General features: G+C 32.7%; 1 protein-coding gene across 1 annotated transcript; it reads right to left on the bottom strand.

Annotated features, from left to right (window-relative positions):
- Positions 1-867: 867 nt before the first annotated feature.
- On the bottom strand, positions 868-4,175 carry LOC139891300 (short-chain dehydrogenase reductase ATA1-like). Its single transcript, XM_071874254.1, has 2 exons — positions 2,049-4,175; positions 868-1,572 (listed from the first exon to the last, which is right to left on the bottom strand). Exons 1-2 carry the CDS (start codon positions 2,239-2,241, stop codon positions 1,004-1,006), a joined length of 762 nt encoding a protein of 253 aa, XP_071730355.1. The 5' UTR covers positions 2,242-4,175; the 3' UTR covers positions 868-1,003.
- Between the last annotated feature and the right edge of the window lie 18,060 nt (positions 4,176-22,235).

Genomic DNA, 22,235 nt, shown 5'->3' on the forward strand with positions numbered 1-22,235 from the left:
TCGGAAATAGTCGAGGGTTAAATGATTACATGAACGCAGTTCAAAGTTTTTGAGACATCAACAATACAGACTTTGCTTATCGTGTCGATATCATATAAAGATTAAGTTTAAATTTAGTCAGAAATTCCCGGGTCATCACAGGTAACCAATGTGCTTTGGATTAAACTGAGTGGCTTAGGACATACACCTTTATTCACCACAACAGAATCTTTGAGAAAACCAACTCTTCACATACCATCACATTGGGTAACCAATGTGCTTTGGATTAAACCGAGTGGCTTAAGACATACACCTTTATTCACCACAACAGAATCCTTGAGAAAACCTCCCCCTGGATTCGAACCTACTCCAACTAGGATTCAGATGTAGGATTATTTTTAGGTCCACCAACATGTACAACATATAAGCTCATGAATTCCACATTACTCTAAAACGAATTGGTGATAGAAGGAGGTTTTCATAAGCTTATATATGCACATTTGTTTCTTTCACTGGGACACAATGAACCGATTAGCTCCAACATCAGATGCAACCCAGAGCTTATACCACTCAGGTACTGCCTCGATGGTAACTTGTTGCGTTACAATACTTGGGACCTTCGTATACATATAAACGGTACTGTATATTCGTGAATGTTATGAGCACATGTCAATTTGAATAGTACAAATCAGCAATGCACCTTACAGATGCATGTTTTGTCGATCACAAGAATCGTACAATAATACTAAAGATTCGGACTTTTAAGACTCCGAACTGCTTGATACACTCAACACGAAACAAGCACGCAGACATAAAAGGTCATACATTTTGTACCAATGCAAATACAACCATAAGTTTTTCATTTATGTATATTGTTGAGGTGAAATACTAAAGTAAGATTTACCACAATGAACACAACATAAAAAAAATTCATGAATTGCAACAGAATAAATCAATAAAGTTGGCCAAATTTGACAAGAAAATTGGTATATAGTTCATGTAGCTTTATATGTTATAAATCTTATCAATTTGTTGGTCCCACCGTATCTATCTCCGTATTTTTATCGCGGTAAATGAAAGTCATATTGATCGAAGAGGTAGTAAACCCCCCGTCAATAACAAGATTATGCCCCGTTATAAAACCCGATTCATCACTAGCCAAGAACAACACAGCTTCGGCGATATCTTCAACCCTGCCACATCTTCCTTTTAATAAGCTCGCGTTTTCACTTACTTTTTCTTGCACTTCTTCAACTGTCGCATCTTTTTTAAAACCACGATAAGCGTCCACTAGCATATCTGATAATACGGCATGAGGTAAAACACAGTTTACACGAATACCATATGTGCCTAATTCACACGATGAGCTTCTTGATACTGCAAGAATACCCTCTTTGGTTAATGTATACGCGTGTGATCCTAAACCTCCTAAGATAGCGGCTGTACTTGATGAGCTTATAATTGAACCGCCATTACCACCTGCAATCATTGCACGGGCCGCGTGTTTTATCCCGTGTATAACTCCGTTCATGTTAACACTAATCAGTTTTGAAACCCTGTTCATATCAAGAGATGTGATGCTTCCTCCAACATCTACAATGAACTTTGATCATTTCAGGTGAGGTTTATTGAAAGTGATGATATATCATGTTTTTATAAATCCACCATTATCATGCTTTAAGTACTTGTACAGTTGTAGCGTACAAGTACTTGTACAGTAGAAAACGACCAGTTTAAAGGGCAGTTTGGTATATATAGTAAGAAGGGTGACAATTCAACATATAAACATATAAAGTATCATTAGCTTAATAAAGAGGTATCTTAGAATGAATGGGTCAAATTAGTTGAAAGTGATCTAAGATAAGTTTTAAAATGAATAAAACTTTCTTGATCACTTTATTTAACAATTTAGATTATCATAACCATCTTCATAACTATATAACAACAATCAACCATACTTAGATGAAAAAATATTTACTTGTAAAAAAACAAGTATTTATGAAGTTTTGACCCACTCATTTTGACCAGAACCAATTTTGACCAGAACAATTATATAGTGCTAAACTTACCACCAATTCCTGCATTATTGAACAGGATATCAAGTTTTCCTTTCCAAGATATAGCGAGTTGAATAGCAGCTTCCACATCAGATTCTACTGAAACATCACAATGTATATAACGGCCATTGATTGAATTAGCAAGATTTGTTCCTAACTCATCCAAAACATCTGCAATGATGACATGTGCCCCGTTCTCTGCCATTAACTTCACCGTGGCACCCCCAATTCCTCTGGCTCCTCCCGTTACCACCGCAACTTTATCCAATAATCTTGTCACACAATCATAAAATGCATTAAAACTTGTTATCTATAAATTGGTAATAATATAAACCTGTAAATTACTTTACAAGTCTTGACCCTGTCTCTTCATCATACATCTCATATTCATGACCAAATTTTATAGTTTAGTATTGGGAAAACTACTTAAAGTTCATATTAAAGTCATGAGGTATGATGTAGCATGTTTTTGCATTGATGAATATTTAATTAGCACGAAATATCTAAAATACATACAATCACTATTATTTTGAGCAAATTATATATACAAGTTTAAGAAAAATTACACCATGGAAACAATAGTAATGAATTCAACCTTTTTGTTGTCATCTTGTGGCTCCCACCATTATTTTGATTATGTTGTTCCATGCTTTTGAGCCTAGTGTGACTAATTTAAGTTTCATGGTATTGCATTTATTTATACTAAAGTAAAGAGATTGCAAGATTGGTTTCCTTTGTATGAGTGTATATCTCTTTGTTTACATGCTCTTCACATTCTCTTCAACCACTTTTCACCTATCATGTTGCTAATCTTTTGAAACATGCATAATAGGTAATAGTTAAATATTTGTTATAGTTTCAAAAATTTATATATTTGAGTTTTTATAATTACCTACATGTATTAAAACTAACTCGATTGACATGTTTGGCATATCTAACTGTCTGTTTTGCCGTTTTGGCATGTTCTATGTTTCGGGTAATGAAGTATAAAGCAGTTTTCTTAAAATTAGCTCGAACCAACCCCATTTGTAACTACAACTTCTTCCAAACAGTTCAGGTATTGATGAGCTAAGCGAACAACACAGTAGCATTGATAGTTAAAGAGCACTTATGAGTTATCATATACAAATGCCTAATAGAGATGGATTAGGCATACAACTACACATTCAAGAACCACTAAATGACCAACAGTCAATGTAAATGACAGATGTTGAATAAAAGGCGGGTTAATTTGTCAAGTCGAGTGATAGGTAAAACGGGTTGGGCTTAGTAGGTTGACCTGTGAACAAATCCGTTTTCTAAACTTTGTTATCAATAATGAATGTAATAAATATAAATAATAAGATTTTTAAAGAAAACATATTCTTGAAAATAATCCAAGTTATTCAAACATAGCATGTTCTTAAAGCATTTCGTTGGTCATGAGCACAACCTTCACATCTGAATAATATCATACTTCTGTATCTGGAGCATTTACCAGAATTAGAGCAATCCATGAAACATTATTTCACATGAATAACATTCCAACACTATATCAAACACTCAACTTAACTGAAACAAACTTAAGAAAGAAGATAAACTACCTTTCTATGGTAACAAAGAAATCTAGAATTAAAACTTGGCTCATAATATGAATATATATTTTATTAAAGATGTATAAATCATAAGATTGTCATGAGTGGTTTCCTTTTAGTTGTGTGGTTTCGGGGATGTCTACCGTAAATGTGCATGAGTGGTGCTTGGTTTGTTAGGGTGGCTGGCTCTTTGCTTGCGCAACAACTTCCACCTGACATGCCTTTCGACTTCTGTTTCCAATGTCATTCGGCTTTATTAATTGAGGTTAATTGAGGCAACATCAAACGTCGTCCTATTGGCGACTTGACTGCCTCGTACAGCCTTAAATTCAATTTCAGTCAGGCTTTAAACCCATGGAAATTTGATTCTACCATTTTCATGGCATCTTTTTTTCATACCATTTTCATGGCGTCTCAAGTTTATTTTATTTTTTAAATTTTATGTTCAATTTTTATTTTACTATTCTAAAAAAAATTCATACTTTTTGGCTGGAGGTCCACTCGGAAGCAATCTCCTTATCCGTCGAATAGAGAGATGGATGAATTTCTCTACTCTTGAGAGTGTTCCACTCTGAGTGAAGAGAAATGACTTGTTTTTATTCTCGGATAAGGGAAAGATTGTCTACTTCTCACCTCCCCCATACACCACTCATGTGGTATTGGATTTTGTTCTTGTTGTAAATCATAAGATTGTCAAACATCAATCCTTTCTGCAAAATAAAACCTCGGTATTTCGAAAGAAAAAAAATCATTCGCAAGCATTGACTCAACTCGTTTTACTAGGACTAGTAATATAAAATGTGGTCCCAACTTCATCTAATTTCAAGTGCGCCCCAAATTATAAACCCAAAATTATTTTGATTTTAAGTGCCATTAAAACTATTAACTACGTTTCTCTCTTTTATTTATTCCGTACTTTCACTTCATTTCCATTCGTTAAAAAGCCAAAATCCTAACACACACTTTTAAGGGTGGTAAAATGGATAATGCTGATGAATTATGGTTTAATAGGAAATCAAACTCTAGATTTGATAAGGAATTTAAGTTTGGCAGTAAAAGAAAAGATAAACACCAAAATGATATTCATCCCAAGACTTTTAAGGATGGTGTTGAATCTACTTCATTTGCTGAAACTGTTAGTAAAAATGCGGGTAAAGAAGACCTTTCTAAGCTGGAATATTGTCCACCTGTGGTTATGCCTAATGGGGAGAAAATAGTACATTTGAAGGGTGAGTTTATTGCTAAAACATGTAATGCTTATGCCAAATCTTTGTATGGGTATTTTGTGGGTATAAACATGAGTTTTACTGCTGTTAACTTCAACCTCAAAAGGATGTGGCGTGTATATGGCATTAGGGATATATCAGTGAATACCTCAGGTTATTTTTTCTTTAGATTCAATGATGAAGAAGGTATGCAAAAGGTATTTGATAGTGGTCCATGGCTTGTTGATAATGTTCCATTGTTTTTGAAGAAATGGGAACCTGGGTTATGTTTGGAAAACCAGAACCATCTACTATACCATTGTGGGTATCAATTATAGACTTGCCTGTTGAATTATGGAATGGGGGTAATATTAGTCAGATTGTGAGCTGTATTGGTAAACCATTAGTTATGGATAAGATTACAAAGGAGAGGTGTACTAATCAAATGGGTAAAGCAGGTTACGCAAGGGTTCTTGTGGAAGCTGATGCAACTAATGGTTTACCTGATGTTGTAAATGCAGTCTATCCAACATGCGATGGCCACTTGGGCAGATCGATTAACTTGAAAATAGGTTATCAATGGAAGCCATCAAGATGTTCGCATTGTAGAGTTTTTGGGCATGTGTTTGAGAAATGCAACAATAGACCATTAAATGAGGAAGAATTAGAAGCTAGGAATAAAAAAGAAGAAGAATTGAAGTTGAAAGAATTGAAAAAACAAATGGAAGGCGATGAGGGCTGGAAAACTGTAGGTAAGGGAAAAAAGAACTATTAAGGATATTGGTGGTGCTCCTATGGTTAGACCAGCTTTTGGGGGGCAGAGACAATTTGTTAATCAATCATGGAATAACCAAAGGAATCAAAATAAGGAACCAAGTAAGGAGGGAGGTTATGGTAATGCGTTTAAAGGTGGTAACAATCAAAATCAGAAAAAATATGGTGGGTATGGAAAAGGTAATGATAGTGGTAAAGTCATGGAAGGAGGTAATGAAAAAGGTAAGGGTATTGAAGGAGGAAATATGAAGTCTGGTGTTGGATCTAATAAGAATTTTCAACAAAAATGGAAGAAGGTAAATGGTGAAAGGAATACCTCTGGTTCAGGTAAAAGTAATAACCCTTATTCTATTTTGGATGACGATGAGGTTATAATTGAAGAAACTATAAATGATAAATTTGATGATTGGTGGAAACTATGGAAATCAGAAAAAAAGAAACTAGAAGTTTATTTGGAAAAAGATAATCCACTAGGAAAAGAAGTAATTGATCAATGGCAACCACACGAATTCAATTATTTTAGGACTCAATGGATTGCTGCTGGTTTTGGTGATTTTGATAAAGATGGCATGGTAATTGATGTTGAGTCTGATAATGAAGGTACTGCTCAGACAGTTAACATGGATGATATGGGGAGTAGTGGGCTGCAACAGGAGCATCCTGTTGTGGATATTAATCCTACTGTTTCCAATGTTTAAGCTCTCTTGTTGGAACTTTAGAGGACTAAATGAGTTCTCTAAACAAAAGGAGGTAAAACAACATTTAATGGATAGTGGTAGTAGTATTTGTGGCATAGTTGAAACTAAGGTATTAACTAAGAATGTACGTAAAGTAGTTACAAAAGTGTTTGGTAATTGGAGATGGGGGTCAAATAGTGCCAATTGCAAAGGAAGAACCAGAATAATTGTAGGCTGGGATCGGAATGAGGTGGTATGTAACATTATCCATTCTTCTAATCAGATTATACACTGTAAAGTCCATCAATTAAGCAGCGGGAAACAATTCTTTTGCTCTTTTATCTATGCTTCTAGTTGTTATATTGAGAGAAGAGAACTGTGGAAGGATTTGTGTATCTTGAAGTCACTGGTTGGTAGTGATAGTTGGGTTATATTGGGTGATTTTAATGTGGCACTCAATCCGGAGGACAAATCATCTGGTACTTCAGTTGTGGATAGGGAGATGATTGATTTCAGAGATTGTGTTGAACAGATTGAAATGGATGATTTAAATCACTCTGGGTTTCATTTTACTTGGGTGCAAAAGCCACATGCTACTGGTCCAAATAAGGGTATTCTTACCAAACTGGACAGAGTTATGTGTAATAATGCATTTATATCCAAATACCCTAAAGCATTTGTTGAATTTTTACCAAATATGAAATCTGATCATTGTCCAATGCTACTGTCTATTCCTAATATGGATAGAAAAAAGGTGAAGCCATTCAGATTTAGTAATCACTTAGCTTCTAAAGAAGAATTCCTACCACTTGTTACTGAAGTGTGGAGCAAATCTGTTCCTGGATTCACTATGTTCTCAGTGGTGTCAAAGATGAAAGAAGCAAAAAAGAAACTAAGAAATCTTAATAAGATTAAAGGTGATGTTTTTGTTAATGTGCAAAAGAGGAGACAAGAATTAGCTGATATACAAAGTAAAGTCTTGAAAGACCCCCAGAATCAAGATTTCAGAAATGAGGAAAGCAAGTGTTTCAAAGCTTTTAAACAAGCTACTGTTGATGAGGAGAAACTTCTAATCCAAAAATGTAAAGTACAATGGCTTAAAGAAGGGGATTTCAACACAGCCTACTTTCACAGAGTTGTTAACAGTAGGGTTAATAGAAGCAGAATTGAAGTGATTCAAGATTTGCAGGGTAATAGATTTGAGGGGAATGAAATTCCAAATCAGATAGTTAAATACTATGAGGATTTATTGGGTAAAATTCAACCTGCAAACCCTATTGATAGGCCTGATGTCTTGTTCAAAAGAAAGATTGATGAACAAAAATTATGGGATATGGTCAAGATGGTTGAAATGAAGGAGGTTAAGGACGCATTGTGGGAGATTGATGATATTAAATCTCCTGGACCAGATGGATTTGGTGCTAAATTCTTTAAAGCTGCCTGGCCAATTATTGGGAATGAAGTGTTCCAAGCAATAAAAGAGTTCTTCCTGAATGGTAAGCTACTGGGTGAGGTAAATGCTACTATTATTGCCCTTATTCCTAAACTCGAATGCCCTAAGGTTGTTTCTGATTTTAGGCCTATTGCTTGTTGTAATGTAATGTATAAGATCATTAGTAAAATTCTTGCGAATAGGATCAAACACTGCCTTGATGATGTTGTAAATGAAAATCAGTCAGCTTTTATCCCACAAAGACAAATTAGTGACAATATCTTGTTAGCCCAAGAGTTAACGAAGGGATATAATAGAAAAAAGGGTAGAGGTAGATGTGCTTTTAAAGTAGATATTCAAAAAGCTTATGACACAGTTGACTGGTCTTTTCTTGAAAAGTGTTTGAAGATGTTTGGTTTTCATGATATAATGATTAGATGGTTGATGGCTTGTGTTACTACTCCTTCGTATGCTATTGCTATCAATGGGGCACAACATGGGTACTTTAAAGGGAAAAGGGGTATTAGACAGGGTGATCCTATATCCCCTTACCTTTTTACTCTTGTGATGGAAGTCCTGAATTTATGTATTAACAGAAGAATTGAGGAAAATGGTAATTTTCAATATCATCCAAAATGTAATGAGCTTAAACTGACCAATATCTGTTTTGCTGATGATTTAATGATGTTCTGCAAAAGTGATATTACCTCTATTAGAATTTTAAAAGACTCATTGGATGAATTTGGCTCTTATTCTGGTCTAGTGCCTAATGTATCTAAGAGTACTATCTTTTTGGGTAATGTTGATGAAGGTAGTAGATTGGAAATAAGTCAGATTATGCCTTATGCCATTGGTAAATTGCCTGTTAAATACCTCGGTGTTCCACTAATTTCTTCAAGATTACATTGTAAAAACTGCAGTGCGATGGTGGATAGTGTCAGAAAAAGGATTCAGGATTGGAGAAACAAATTTCTATCTTATGCTGGTTGATTGCAACTTGTTGCTTCTGTTCTTCAATCTATGCAAGTGTATTGGATGTCCATGTTCTTATTGCCCAAAACTGTGATTTATGATATTGAAAAAATACTGAGAAATTTTTTATGGGGTGCATATGATAAGAGTAGAGTTCTTGCAAAAGTGGCCTGGAACAGTGTATGCTTACCCAAATCGGAAGGGGGCCTCGGTTTAAGATCATTATATGATTGGAATACCACTTTTATTGCTAAACATATGTGGAATGTTGTCACTAATAAGAAGTCCTTGTGGGTAAAATGGACCAATACTTATAAGTTACAAGGGAAAAACTTCTGGGAGGTGAAACTATGTGATGATGATTCGTATAGCTGGAGATGTTTGTTAAGCTTAAGAAGTAAATTCAGAATGAGCTTTGTTCATAATATTGGCAATGGGCTGAATACATCTTTTTGGTTTGATAATTGGCATCCTGCTGGTCCACTATGTAATCTATTTTCCAATAGAGATATATATGTTAGTGGATTGGGCAGAACATGCTATGTTAGCAATTGTTTTAGAAATGGGGTTTGGGTTTGGCCTGTGGAGTTTATTGAGAAATATGATACAACATTGTGTTCCTTTAATCCTGATTTCAGAATGGATGTTGCTGATTCAATAGAATGGTGTGATAAAAAGGGAAAACTAGTGAAATTCAGTGTCAATATTGCTTGGAATGATTTTAGACAAACAAGGGAGGAGGTTAAATGGTGCAAACTGGTATGGTTTTCTCAGAATATTCCAAAATATGGGTTCAACCTTTGGTTAGCTGTTCAATCAAGACTCACTACTCAAGACAGAATGGAGAAGTGGGAAATTATCACTAACCAGGTATGCCCTTTGTGTAATACTATTAAGGATTCCCACAAACATCTATTTATTGATTGTTCATTTGCTAAAGAGGTGTGGAAATCCTTTAAGGGTAAAGCGCATATTGATGATATTATTGACAAAATTGTTGAGGATGATCCGTCATGGGATGGTCTTGTTGACCTCTTTGTCAAAATTCCATGTAATAAATCAATTTGGAGTATTATTGGTAGACTGGTGGTTGCTGCTACCATTTTCTTCATATGGCAGGAAAGAAACGCTAGAATATTTAAAGGAGAGCTAAGAACATCAAAGGTGATCTGTAATGCAATTCAGGAGGTGATTAAATTAAGGCTACTTGGGCTAAAAATCATTCCATCTGACCAGGTCAAAATTGCTGCTGATATATGGAGATTTGATATGGTAAATGTCATGGTTAAATCTAATCCAAGTCATAATGATTGATTATCATTATTCTTTCATAAGTGACTGGTTTATGGTTTGTATGTGTATATGTAGTATGGCAGGTTTGACTCTACTTAGTCAATTTGTCATGTCTTATTGTAATCTGATTCTAGTAGCTATATGGGATTGTAAAAATGATATTATAAAAAACAGAGCAATATATGGTCATGTAGTGTCTTTTGTTGATAGCTATTGCAGATCTTGGATTTGTGCATTGGATAGCATGGATGATACAAGGGAAAAGGCAACATGGCTAGATGGTGTTTTGGTTGAAAAAAAATAGAAGTTTGAAGTTTAAAGGCATTCAAGGTTTAAAATTTAAAGATTGCGAAATATGTCGTTTTGAAGATTATGAAGATCAAGAGCTGAATTATCGAGAGTGCTACCAAAGGATGTGGATCATGTTGAAGTATAAAGGTACGCACTGTAATTTTAATTTAAAATACATTTATTTGCAGGTGGATCTTCATCTGGGTATGAGTAATAGGTCATACAGGAATGGTATTGATGATTGTATCGATTTTGTATTTTATTGGTATAGAGATGAAATATGGTGTATATTTAGATTTTATGCTTTCTGGATTGTTAGGAAAGTGTAAAAGTGTTTCGGATGTTCCACTAAATAACATCCCCCCATGTATTCTTTTTATTTGGTTGATATAAAATTTTCCGGGGTACCGTCTCCTTTTACAAAAAAAAAAAAAAAAAAAAAAAAAAATTCCTAACACACACACGAGTGCTAAAAAATAGTATGATTAGTGCTAAAAATCAAAGCGGATTTGCAAACTCGCAAATCTACGGTATATGTCAGGTTGCGACGATGACTCATTTACCTACCTCATGAGAGTAAGTCGGATTTTACGTAAATCCTTATTCCAAACTTCATATATATTTATGTATTAGTATATGTGTAATAATTTACGGTATTTATATTTATCTGTTTATGTGTATTTGATATGATTAGACTATAATATGATCAAGAACCGAAGGATACAATCAGCTAGGAACTCTAGTCATTACTTTTTTTGAGATTGCATTCATGCCTATTCAAAACACGATAAACAACTCCTAGGCAAACACATACTCGTCACAATAAGAGTTTGAACACTTGTACACCTAACCTAATATATTATAATATTAAGGTACCAGAAAATAGTTAAATAGTATTAACCGTTGTCGTCAATATTTTAATTTTTGAGTTAAGTGTGTCAGATGCCAAACTCTTACTGAAAAAGTAGTCTGTGTTACCCTGTACCCCAAGAGTTATTTGAAGTGTGCTCGCACGAATGCAATCTCAAAAAGAAGGTACTGAATAGAGTTCCCAAATTATTGAAACATTCAGCTCTTGATTAAATTCTAGTTTAACAATACAAAATACACAACAAACAAATACATATCATTAATTATTACATATATACTTATAGATAAATATACATGGAGTTATATTAAGAATTTACAACAAATTCGACTTTCCTTCATAAAATATGTAAATGACTCATCGTCACACTCTCACATATGTTATAGATTCGTGAGATTGCGCAAATCAGCTTTAATCTTTAGCACAAATAGTATTATTTTTAAGAGATCGTGGGTGTTATGGTTTTGATTTCTTCTAATGAAAATGAAGTGAAAGTAGGGAAAAAGAAAAAGAGATAAACGTAGTTTATAGTTTTAATAAACTATGAGCGCGCTAGAAATTAAGTAAAGTTGGACTCACAATTTTTAGGTTTAATTAATGGATCAAAAGGATAGAATTAGTATTTGTAATAATAAAAATTTACGAAAATATAAAATTAAAAAGTTAAACCAAAAATAATGTTTGTCTTGTGGCCAGAATTAATGTAACCATTTGTGCGACGGTGGGTCGGGTCAGGCCAAAAGGTTCGCGTAGTAGTTGCTACAAAGTGCCTCAAATAAGGGGGTATTTTGGTCATTTGTTGGATAACATTTAATTCTGATTGGCTCATAGTTGAAAACAAAAATAAAAAATAGGTAAAGACATGTTAAGACAATGGGAACAGTACCCAACTAATGGGATGTAGCATATATAGATAATTACTATTGTGTTGAGTGGAACAGATGCCAGACTATTACAAGAAAAGAAAAAAAAAAGTATGTGTTTGCTTAAGGAGTTAAGGGTTGTTTATCGTGGTTCGAATATGCTCGAATGCAACTTAAAAAAGAAGGTACTGATTATGACTAGTTATAATACAATAGTATATTCTTTATTATATGTATATATGTATACTAGTCGTGCAATCTAAAACTTACATTTATCAATAAATTGACCTTCTTTCAATACGCATGATTAGCTATAACCTAACAATGTCAATTCATTTAAGTGATTCAACAAAGTGATTATTAGATACTTCAGGTTACACACACACTTTAAGTTGCTCATGGTGCATGAGAAAACATATCAGTAAGTAATTAAAGAATCTTAGAAACATGGGTCATAGATGACTCGAGTAACATTTTTTCTCGAGACATCTGCGGACTATGTTTATGATATTCTATAGACTATATTGTTCAAATCGTCCCTGTGTTTATAGTTTTTTTTTCCAAAACGTCCCTGTCTTAACAAAACTTGCTGAACACATACTTAATTTGCAAAATTAGTCCCAATTTAGTCCCTAACTTAACATCTGTTGAACTGGCTGTTAGTATCATGCCATTTGCTAGTCGTGATATAAACTTACCTATTAAATACCGGATTAAATACCTTCATCTTCAACCTTTTCAAAACAAATAAAAAACTCAAATGGCTTCAAATTCATCATCACAAAATCACCTTTTTATTTTTTCAACCACACAATATGCGTACAAGCATTATTACTTCAGCAACTATATTTTTGTTTCTTAAAATAAAAAATATGTAGCATTAAATTAAGTGTAACCATAACAGGGGCTTGTGTCAATATATTGAAGGAATATACAAGCAGATGCAAATCTCGCTGATTTGGTCAACAAGGTGGAAAATCAAAACTTGGTTTTGAGAACATGCTTTAGATCTCACTGTAAAATCGAAAAATATGTTAGTGATTATTGCGAAGTCGTACAATATATATGGTTCATAAATTTCAGTTTGTCTCTGGTCCAAATTTGAAGATTCAAGTTTCCAATTGGCGATCGTATTTCCGAATGGTGCTAGTAATTCTGATAGAACACGAATGGTGTTCGTAATTAGAATGTTACTTTTAAGTTTTGTGATTTAGATTTTATTTGATTTAAGGTTTTTTAAATTAGGGTTCTTATTTTGTTTATGATGAAGATGAAGATATTTATGATGAAGAAGTAAAGGAGAAATTGAATTCACCCTAATCTTTTATTTAATATATGATCAATTTTATGTTACACTCGTTTGTGATTTTTAGGATGATGAGAGTTTTACAAAGTGGAAGAAAACAGCTTCTGAAAATGTTGATACTAACAATGTTGGATGTATTATTAATAATTTTGGTGAATTTAAAATGATGAAGATGACGAAGGAGAACGAAATTAGGGTTTTTAATGGAACTCAATTTGGGAATTGAGTTTTAATCAGGTATTTAATAGGTAAGTTTATATACTTGACTAGCACATGAAATGATACTAACGGCCAGTTTAACAGATGTTAAGTCAGGGACTAAATTGGGACCAATTTTGCAAATTAAGGATGTATTCTGCAGTTTTGTTAACACATGGACGTTTTGGACAAAAAAATCATAAACACATGGACGACTTGAGCAATTTAGCCTATTTTATAATTTATAAGTACCTTTTATTTTGTATTCTTATGCATCAAGTCAACCTTTGAAGCAACAGAGTTTAACGCTAAGACCTAAAGTATATAACAATCATTTTACCAATTACTTACATAAATTGATATTGTTTGGTTATAATTGATGATGTACTGAAAAAAGGTAAATTCACGAATACGTGTATGTTTCACATGGTAAAATTAGCACACATTTCTAACACGCTATGGTGTTGAGTTATCACTTGTTCACCATGTAATATAAAGTATACTACTGTAATATATATTTATTATTAATCATAACTAGTCATAATCACTACCTTCTTTTGAAATTAAACTCGCACCTATTCGAAACATGATAAACAATTACAAGCAAGCAGAGACTTTTTTTCATTAAGAGTTTGACATCTGGTACAATTAGACCTAATACTATACTATAAAACAATTGTTATTTTAATATATTCCATTAATTAATTATAATTATTACAAATACAAATAATAATTCATCCTTATGTTGCGTCCTAATTTTATCGTCTCCCGGCAAAAATACACATTTTAAGAAACTTCATTATTACATTGTACTTTTTGTTGGTTTACAGTTTTACCTTTACTTTTTACCTATTTTTTATACACAACTTTACCAAAATATATTTATCTATTTTCATAGAAAGTCAATTAGATTGGACATAGAAGAAGGAATAGTGGACAATAAATTAGGGATTACTAGAGTATTGATTGATTACATTCATTAGCCAGGGTTTGCTCATGAAATCAAACTAATTTGGGGTTTTACTTAAGTCAACTAGTCAACTAGTCAACGGTGCAACCAAAGGGCATCTTCTTAAAAGTAAGGTTGCAAACTCATACAAATACAGGTTTGATAGCACTCCATCTCTCCAAATAATACAAAAATAATTATTTTAATGTTCCAAATATATACATAACGTACAATTTGTTCAATCAATAATCACAATTAAAGCAATAGTTATTTATTTAATTATAGGTGTGGGTAAATACAATCCAACCCGAACTCATTTTTAATAGCTATCCAACCCACCAACTCACCTCCTTCAGTTGGAAATAAAACGGTATGCTCCCAACCCACCCAACCACCTATCTATTTTGCCAGTTTGTTTCTAAAATGCAAGTACTAAAATTTGATATGCAACATAACTGCGACTTAGCATATAACAATTAAAGAAGAAAAAAACTGATAAACAAAACATAATAAGAATGGCAACTTAGTAAAACATATATAAGCTGATACAAATAGCACACGATTGTGTAAAAAGAGGAAAGAGGAGACCTTCAGCACCATCAAATCTGAAATCATGGTTGTCCTACTCACAGTTTTTCTTAACAACATGGCACCTTTTCAACTCCAGTATTGTAGACAATTATATGTGCACCTCTGACTTCACATCCAGCACAAAACAAGTATACTCCATAAGAAAGGATTGTTTTGGAGTAATGAATTACTTTTACGAAAAGACTAATAATAACAAGAAAGTAAAAAGACAGAAATACCATACCTTAGAAGCATTTTAGATGATCAAATAGGCATTTGATTTTACAGCTCATTTGAAACATATAGAAGAGCAACACCACCACCTGTACACATGTGAAAAATCATAGTCATAAATTATATTTTTGTGAGGTTTACTAATTGCTAGGAATTGATGCACCTTATATGCATATTAGTATACCTTTTGGCTATGTAAAATGCATGGCCAGGGTTTTGATGTAACCACTTTCAACACAAAAACATGAAAAAGTGAGCGTTTTCAGCCAAAACATCATATGAGTAACGAATCGATCTAATGGCGCTCCTAAGACCATTTTTAACCCTGCCTGTGACGTCACAGGCAGATTGTGCACTTTTTGCTCAAAAAGTGTAATCTGTCTGTGACGTGGCAGTGTCAGTTTTTGACACTCTTTAACCCTGACGCCCCATTTCTGTGTCAAATTCTTGTAGGTCCTACCAGATTTTTTTTTTTAAATTTGAATGCAAATTATATTTTATAAAATAAAATACATAAAAAAGTCACAAATTAATATTTCATAAACTTTAATCATTACATAAAATTTAACTATAACATAAATTAACAAATATATTACATAAAATAAATTACATTATTTGACAATAATAATTACATTAAATATAATATAATTAAAAGTTGGGTCTAAAACAATAATATAAGGTTTAGCCCAACAAAGGGTTTTGGGCCCTTTATTAAATAAAAAAATACGGAGTACTCATTACCCTATCTCATTCTTCTTCTTCTCCCAGCCACCATTCTCTCTATTTTATCTTCTTCAAAAATATCATTTTTTTACATTAAAAAAAATCAAGCAAAATTTAGAGTAGAACAATAGCAATAAAGGTCAAAAAGCTCAACCAATGGAAAGAAGCCACATCTCCCTGACGCTTTCGTTTTTTTCCGTCGGTTTCTTCACTGACGCCCCCGGCGCGTCAGCCCTGACGCTGCGTTAATGGCGTCAGGGGGCGTTAGATGGTGACAGCGTGGTTGACGGAAGCATGGTGACGCTGGGTTAAAACTGGTCTAACTTGCTTTTTAGATCCGTTGCCAATTATGATAAGTTTATCACATCCCAAACTCTTCACGTTTTGTCCTGATTTCTCGTGGCAAACGTTTGGCAATCGGGTTGCCATATGCGTAATCCAAGTGCTTATTTAATGCTGCAATTGTCTGCACACATTCCAAAAATGTCAAAACATGCATATTATAAAAAGCACAAATTAAAATATAAAGTAAACAACTTTAGTCCAAACTTAAATTTAAGTAAAACCATGGAAATAAACTTTTAATGTAAACTTGAACCTTATTACCTGTTCTATTACGTCAACATGGTCAAAGTTACTATCATGCCATAGTTTTCACTAAGGATTATCTAAAAAAGATGTCCAACTAACACTAAAAATTGGCAAAAAGGTTGATACTTTATAATGCTGTTAGCTTTTGGAAAATTACCATATTGCTATGCAAATCATAGTAATATTTTAAAATCTAATTCGTTAGATACAAGAATTCATGCATCGTGTTGTATATAAATTTGACAGAAACAAACAATAAATAAATGATAGAGAAAATAAACTACAGTAAAACTTGACTAAAGTATCTATATCTTTAATATTTAATATTTAATATTTAATATTAATATTAATAAATTAAAAAAAGATTGTCAAACATCGTCTTCCACTTTGCATTGTTTAGAAAAACTGATAAACTGAACATGTTTGCGGATTGAGTTAGTACAGTTATTTGATCTAGATATCAATTTTGAAGTGAAATAAGATGCTACAACCTGTATCATTTGATATAAAGTCGTATAAAACTGTGTAAATAAGTATCTATCACTTTTATTTTGCTTTCATTTGCTATAGTAACTTAAACTATTAATGTTGCAGATATTTGATCTATCCGCTGTGAATAAGTATGTCAACCAACTTAAACTACCTCATGCACACAATGAAACAGATTCTAATAAGCTAATCCAAAAGGTAGAATAACATCCATGTAACTCGGACCAAACGTTCTTCTACTAGCATATATCTAAATGGTACTGTTTACTACCATATAACATGTACATTAACAGCAAAGCAGCTGCATAAACGGAAAGTCACTTTAAAAACACCTCTTGGTAAACGACTAACTTCATCAACCACCTCAAGTTAGATACCGCAAGTACTCCTATATGTTTGCATATAGATTAAAGTTAATCCTTCTTTGAAAAATTATGTTGTATTTAGAAAGACAAAATATACATGTTATTGGCAACCGTTGATTTAAGGAAAACCCACAAATTAATTTGACTTCATGAGTGCTCCAACCTAAAACCCTCTGCTAATGAATGTAATCAAGAATAATCAATGTTCTCTTCGTCCCTAATTTATTGGAAAAGTTCTTTCATAAAAGATAAGTATAAAACTAAGGGTAAAACCGAAAAAGGTACAATGTAGTAATGATATTTCTCAAACAACATTTTCTAAAATTGGAACGGGCCGAAAAGATGTAATTAGTATTTCTATATGCATTAGTAATAATAATTGTAATTTAATGAAATATATTAAAATAACATTTATTTCATAATATTTGGTAAAATGCACGAGCTGTCAAACAGTTACCGAAAAAAAAATAAAAGTTTGTTTGATTTGGGGTTGTTTATCGTGTTTCAAATAGGCGCAACAACAATCTTAAAAAAAAAAAAAGGTATTGATTAACTAGGCCATTAACTAGTCATGATAAGTAGTTTCTTTAATATTGCATTCGCGTCGATCCAAAACACTATAAACTACCCTAAGAACACATATTCTTCTTTTTTTACAGTAAGCGTTTGACATCCGGTGCACTTAACCTAATAGTATAAAACAATTATTATATTAATATATTTCATCAATTATAATTATATAAGTATACTATCACTAATTCACTCTTTCGGTCCGTCACAATTTTATTGTCCTTAAACAAAAATAAAAACAGTTAAGAAACACCATTATTAAAATGTGCTTTTTGTCAGCTTTACAGTTTTACCTTACATTATACCTGTCTTTTAAATCCATTATATTAAAATATTATATTAATCTATTTCTAAAAAATTGACAATTAATTTGAGACATTACAAAACGGTTTGAATGGTTGTTAAGCCCTTTTTAACCAGGTTTTTACTATATTCTAATATATACAGTAGTTTCAATTAATTAATTATAACCAACTTAAGATTTATATGCAATTAGTTAGATTACAAAGGTTCAAATTTTAATACCATCCGATATAATTATAATCATTACAAGTAACTAACTTCACTTCACTTGATACCAATTTCCCCTTCACGAGTTTACAACGTTCTGTATGTAAACTTGATATAAATCATACCAGTTATACTTTCAGTTGGTATTCTTACCTTCTGTTTAAGCATATCGTGGTTGATAACACCATACATCAGGTAATATTGAAACTGCATTTGAGGGTCACACTCATAGTTCTCTTCACGTCATCATCGTCGAGCTACTGTGATCTCGTCACCACCGGTATCTGCGCCGCCGTCTCCGACCTTCAAACCGCTGCAATTTCATGGATCTGAGAGTTTTTTTTTTTTGGGGGGGAATTTTAGGGTTTCCTTGTTGGGGGTTTTATTGTTGGGGATATTTGAACACAGCAGTTTCATTGGCATGTGATATTTCTGTTCTGAAAGGTACACAACATGTGATATGAATTGAACACGGCAATTTCATGCATCTGTCAAGTATAACGATTTGTTCCCAGATATGGAACATATAGCCAAGAATTGTTATTGTACGTGAACTTTGACCATAAAAGTAAAATAGTCTACATTATTAAAATGAACAACCTTTTTATTACGGAGTAATATAATATTTTAATTTTAATTTAATATTTAATTAATTTTAAATTTAACATAAACACACTTATCGTAAACATATAATTTTAATTTTATTTATACACAAACATGAATCGTAATCCAAATAGCATTTAATTTTAAAAAATACTCCGTATGATAAACACTCACTTAAAGTGTTTTTAGTGAATGGAGAATAATATAACATGTCTGTGGGCTAAAAACGAAGCAAAAGCGAGCCTGCAATGCAAGTGGAAACTAAACAGAACATGTAAACATCACGACAAAACTTTCTTCCTATTTTCCTCCTTTCTAACCATGATCATCAAAATCGTGTCTCTGTGTTTGTTAATTGTTGAATGTCGTGTTTTGTTATCCTGAATGCCCAAATCATAGTGTAGTGTACATAATAAATAGCCTAGCAAGGCATAAACCTAATGGACTAAATAGACAAATGGGCCCTTATAGAACACGGACCAATAATATAAATATATGCTAATATACTAGTCTAACATCCCCCGTAGTCGTAACGGGAGCAGAGCGAACGTTGAGACTAGATCTAAACTCATCAAACAGTGCCGTAGGTAAACTTTTGGTGAAGATGTCTGCAAACTGATAGCGAGAGGGAACATGAAGCACACACACATGACCTTTCAGAACTAGGTCGCGAACAAAGTGTATATCTATCTCGATGTGTTTGGTTCTCTGATGTTGAACCGGATTGCCAGACATGTAAACAGCTGTAACGACCCGGAAATTTCCGACCAAATTTAAACTCTAATCTCTATATGGTTCCGACACGATAAGCAAAAACCCTAAAGTTGACCCGCACTTTTTCGATCGTTCTATACTTATAAGATTAATATTTACATAAATTAAACCTTACCAACATGATAAGCAATCCAAATTGTTGAGACTTATGTTTTCGAAAAGAGTTTTACACAACGTTTGACCGTCTAGTTTGACCGATGATATCACGAACTATATAACATATGATAATTATACGTTTGTGTATATATATGTATATATACATATTTAACATGGTTTATGGATGTTTTAATATCTCATTTTGTATTAATAACAATAAGTTATAAGTATATTTTGAAACTACTAACTTAAGTTTTCAAAACAATAACCATACATAACGTTATTTGATATAAATACTTATGACTTATAATGTTTATACATATAACGTATAAGTAATGTATTTAATCACTTTTAAGGACTTAAATACATAAAACAATATAAGTATATTCACAAAAGATAGCTATATTTGAATCCTCGTTCCGTTTTCTCAAAGATTTCTACACGTATATTTAGGGTATATGTACCCGTATCATATGCAGCTTCTAGATGTATTTACTATTGGTATATACCAATAAAAATCTGCTCCTTAGCAGCCTTAAATGATTAAGAAACATGTGGAACCAACCATTTGTCAAGTAGCATGAATTATTTAGCAAGAAAACAAAGTTAGGTATCTTTTTTTTCCTTTATAACCTAAAAACGTTTTTATGCATGCACACCATTTCTTCACCCCATTTTCTCATACTTACACTTCCATTTCTCTCTCAAAATACTCTTAACTTCATACTTGATCATCTCCAAGCATTTTCCCCATCATTTAGCTTCAAAAACCTTACTTAAACACCATAAGAAAACCATACAAAAACACTTCAAGAAATCCTTCCAAGAACACAAACTTACTTCCAATCTTTCATCCAATTCCATCACCCTTTTGGTTCTAGCTTTTTACTCCTCTTTTACAGCAACCTTGTCCAAGGAACTTGAGGTAGTATCTATGTTCATAACCTTATTCGATTCATATATATATAGCTATCATATTTCGTGGTATACAATTTTAACAACAAGAACATAGTTTGAAAGTTTTCAAACTTGTTTGCAAACTAAATAGATCCTTCTAACTTAACTTTTAAAATACTTCAAGACCTGTAATATAACTTAAATATATGCTAACTTAACAAGGTATAACTTGGTTTTTCAAAGAATATCTTAAAAACTGTTTTTACGACGTCGGAGTGTAACCGGGGACTGTTTTGGGTTGGATAATTAAAAACTATCTTAAACTTTGAATTGGAGGTTTATGTTCTGGAAAAATGATTTTTACTATAAATATGTTAACACATAAAAATTTCATGATTTAATTCAAAGTATAAGTATTTTTAGAAAAATGGTCATTAAGTGTTATTTTTTTTGTTTAACTTCATAAGTTTCACTAAAGTTTCACCTATGCAGTGTGATTTTGAATACAAACCAAGGTATTTTCAGTTCATAGTCTTAAAGAGGGACTCGATCCAAGGAGATGGCAAGTTGAATCAACGAAAACGGATTTGTAACGAAGAAACTATGACCGAAACAAAATTGGTTATCCTAGACTTGTTTAACTTCGGGATTAATTGGGAAAAATTAAATAAATCACATATTTCTAAGATAACATGATATTTTATATATATGTACTTATAATTCAATTTTATATGGTTCAGGATCACCCGTAAACAACACGAGAAGATTAATCATAAGATCCCATGTTTGTACGCAACACGTCATTTGACAACACCGGTACTTTATGTACGCAACACGTCATTTGACAACACCGGTACCGTGGGTCAAGATTAATCTCGACCAATACATATACGATGGGGTTTTATTTATTTCGTTGGGGGTTTTATTTATTTCATTGCGGGTATATTAAACATCTAAAAATGAACCATTAAAATTGAATTACTAACAACGAGCTGCTAACTACGGACTAAGGAATTATTCAAAGTATTAAAAGTATAACAAGTATATATATGTGACGTTTGTTTAAAAAGAAAAGGTATTGATATATTATATATGGATAGGTTCGTGATATCAACCGGAGACCAAGTCAAATTATATATATCTTCAAGACGAAAGTGAGTATATAGTCCCACTTTTAAACTCTAAATATTTCGGGATGAGAATACATGTATTTTATGTTTTACGTTATGGACACAAGTAACTGAAAAATATATTCTACGTTGAGTTGTACCACTGGCATACTTCCCTGTAGCTTGGTAACTAATATTTACAGCGGTATTGTAAACGCGAATCCTGTTGATAGATCTATCGGGCCTGACAACCCCAACCGGACTGG

This window comes from Rutidosis leptorrhynchoides, chromosome 2 (assembly GCF_046630445.1).
Source record: "Rutidosis leptorrhynchoides isolate AG116_Rl617_1_P2 chromosome 2, CSIRO_AGI_Rlap_v1, whole genome shotgun sequence".
Classification (NCBI taxonomy): Eukaryota; Viridiplantae; Streptophyta; class Magnoliopsida; order Asterales; family Asteraceae; genus Rutidosis; species Rutidosis leptorrhynchoides.

Coding starts and splice junctions, on each gene's coding strand:
- LOC139891300 (XM_071874254.1), bottom strand. CDS start 2,241: ATGGCAGAGAACGGGGCACATGTCATCATTGCAGATGTTTTGGATGAG. Junction 1,573..2,048: donor CAATAATGCAGGAATTGGTG/GTAAGTTTAGCA, acceptor AGTTCATTGTAG/ATGTTGGAGGAAGCATCACA.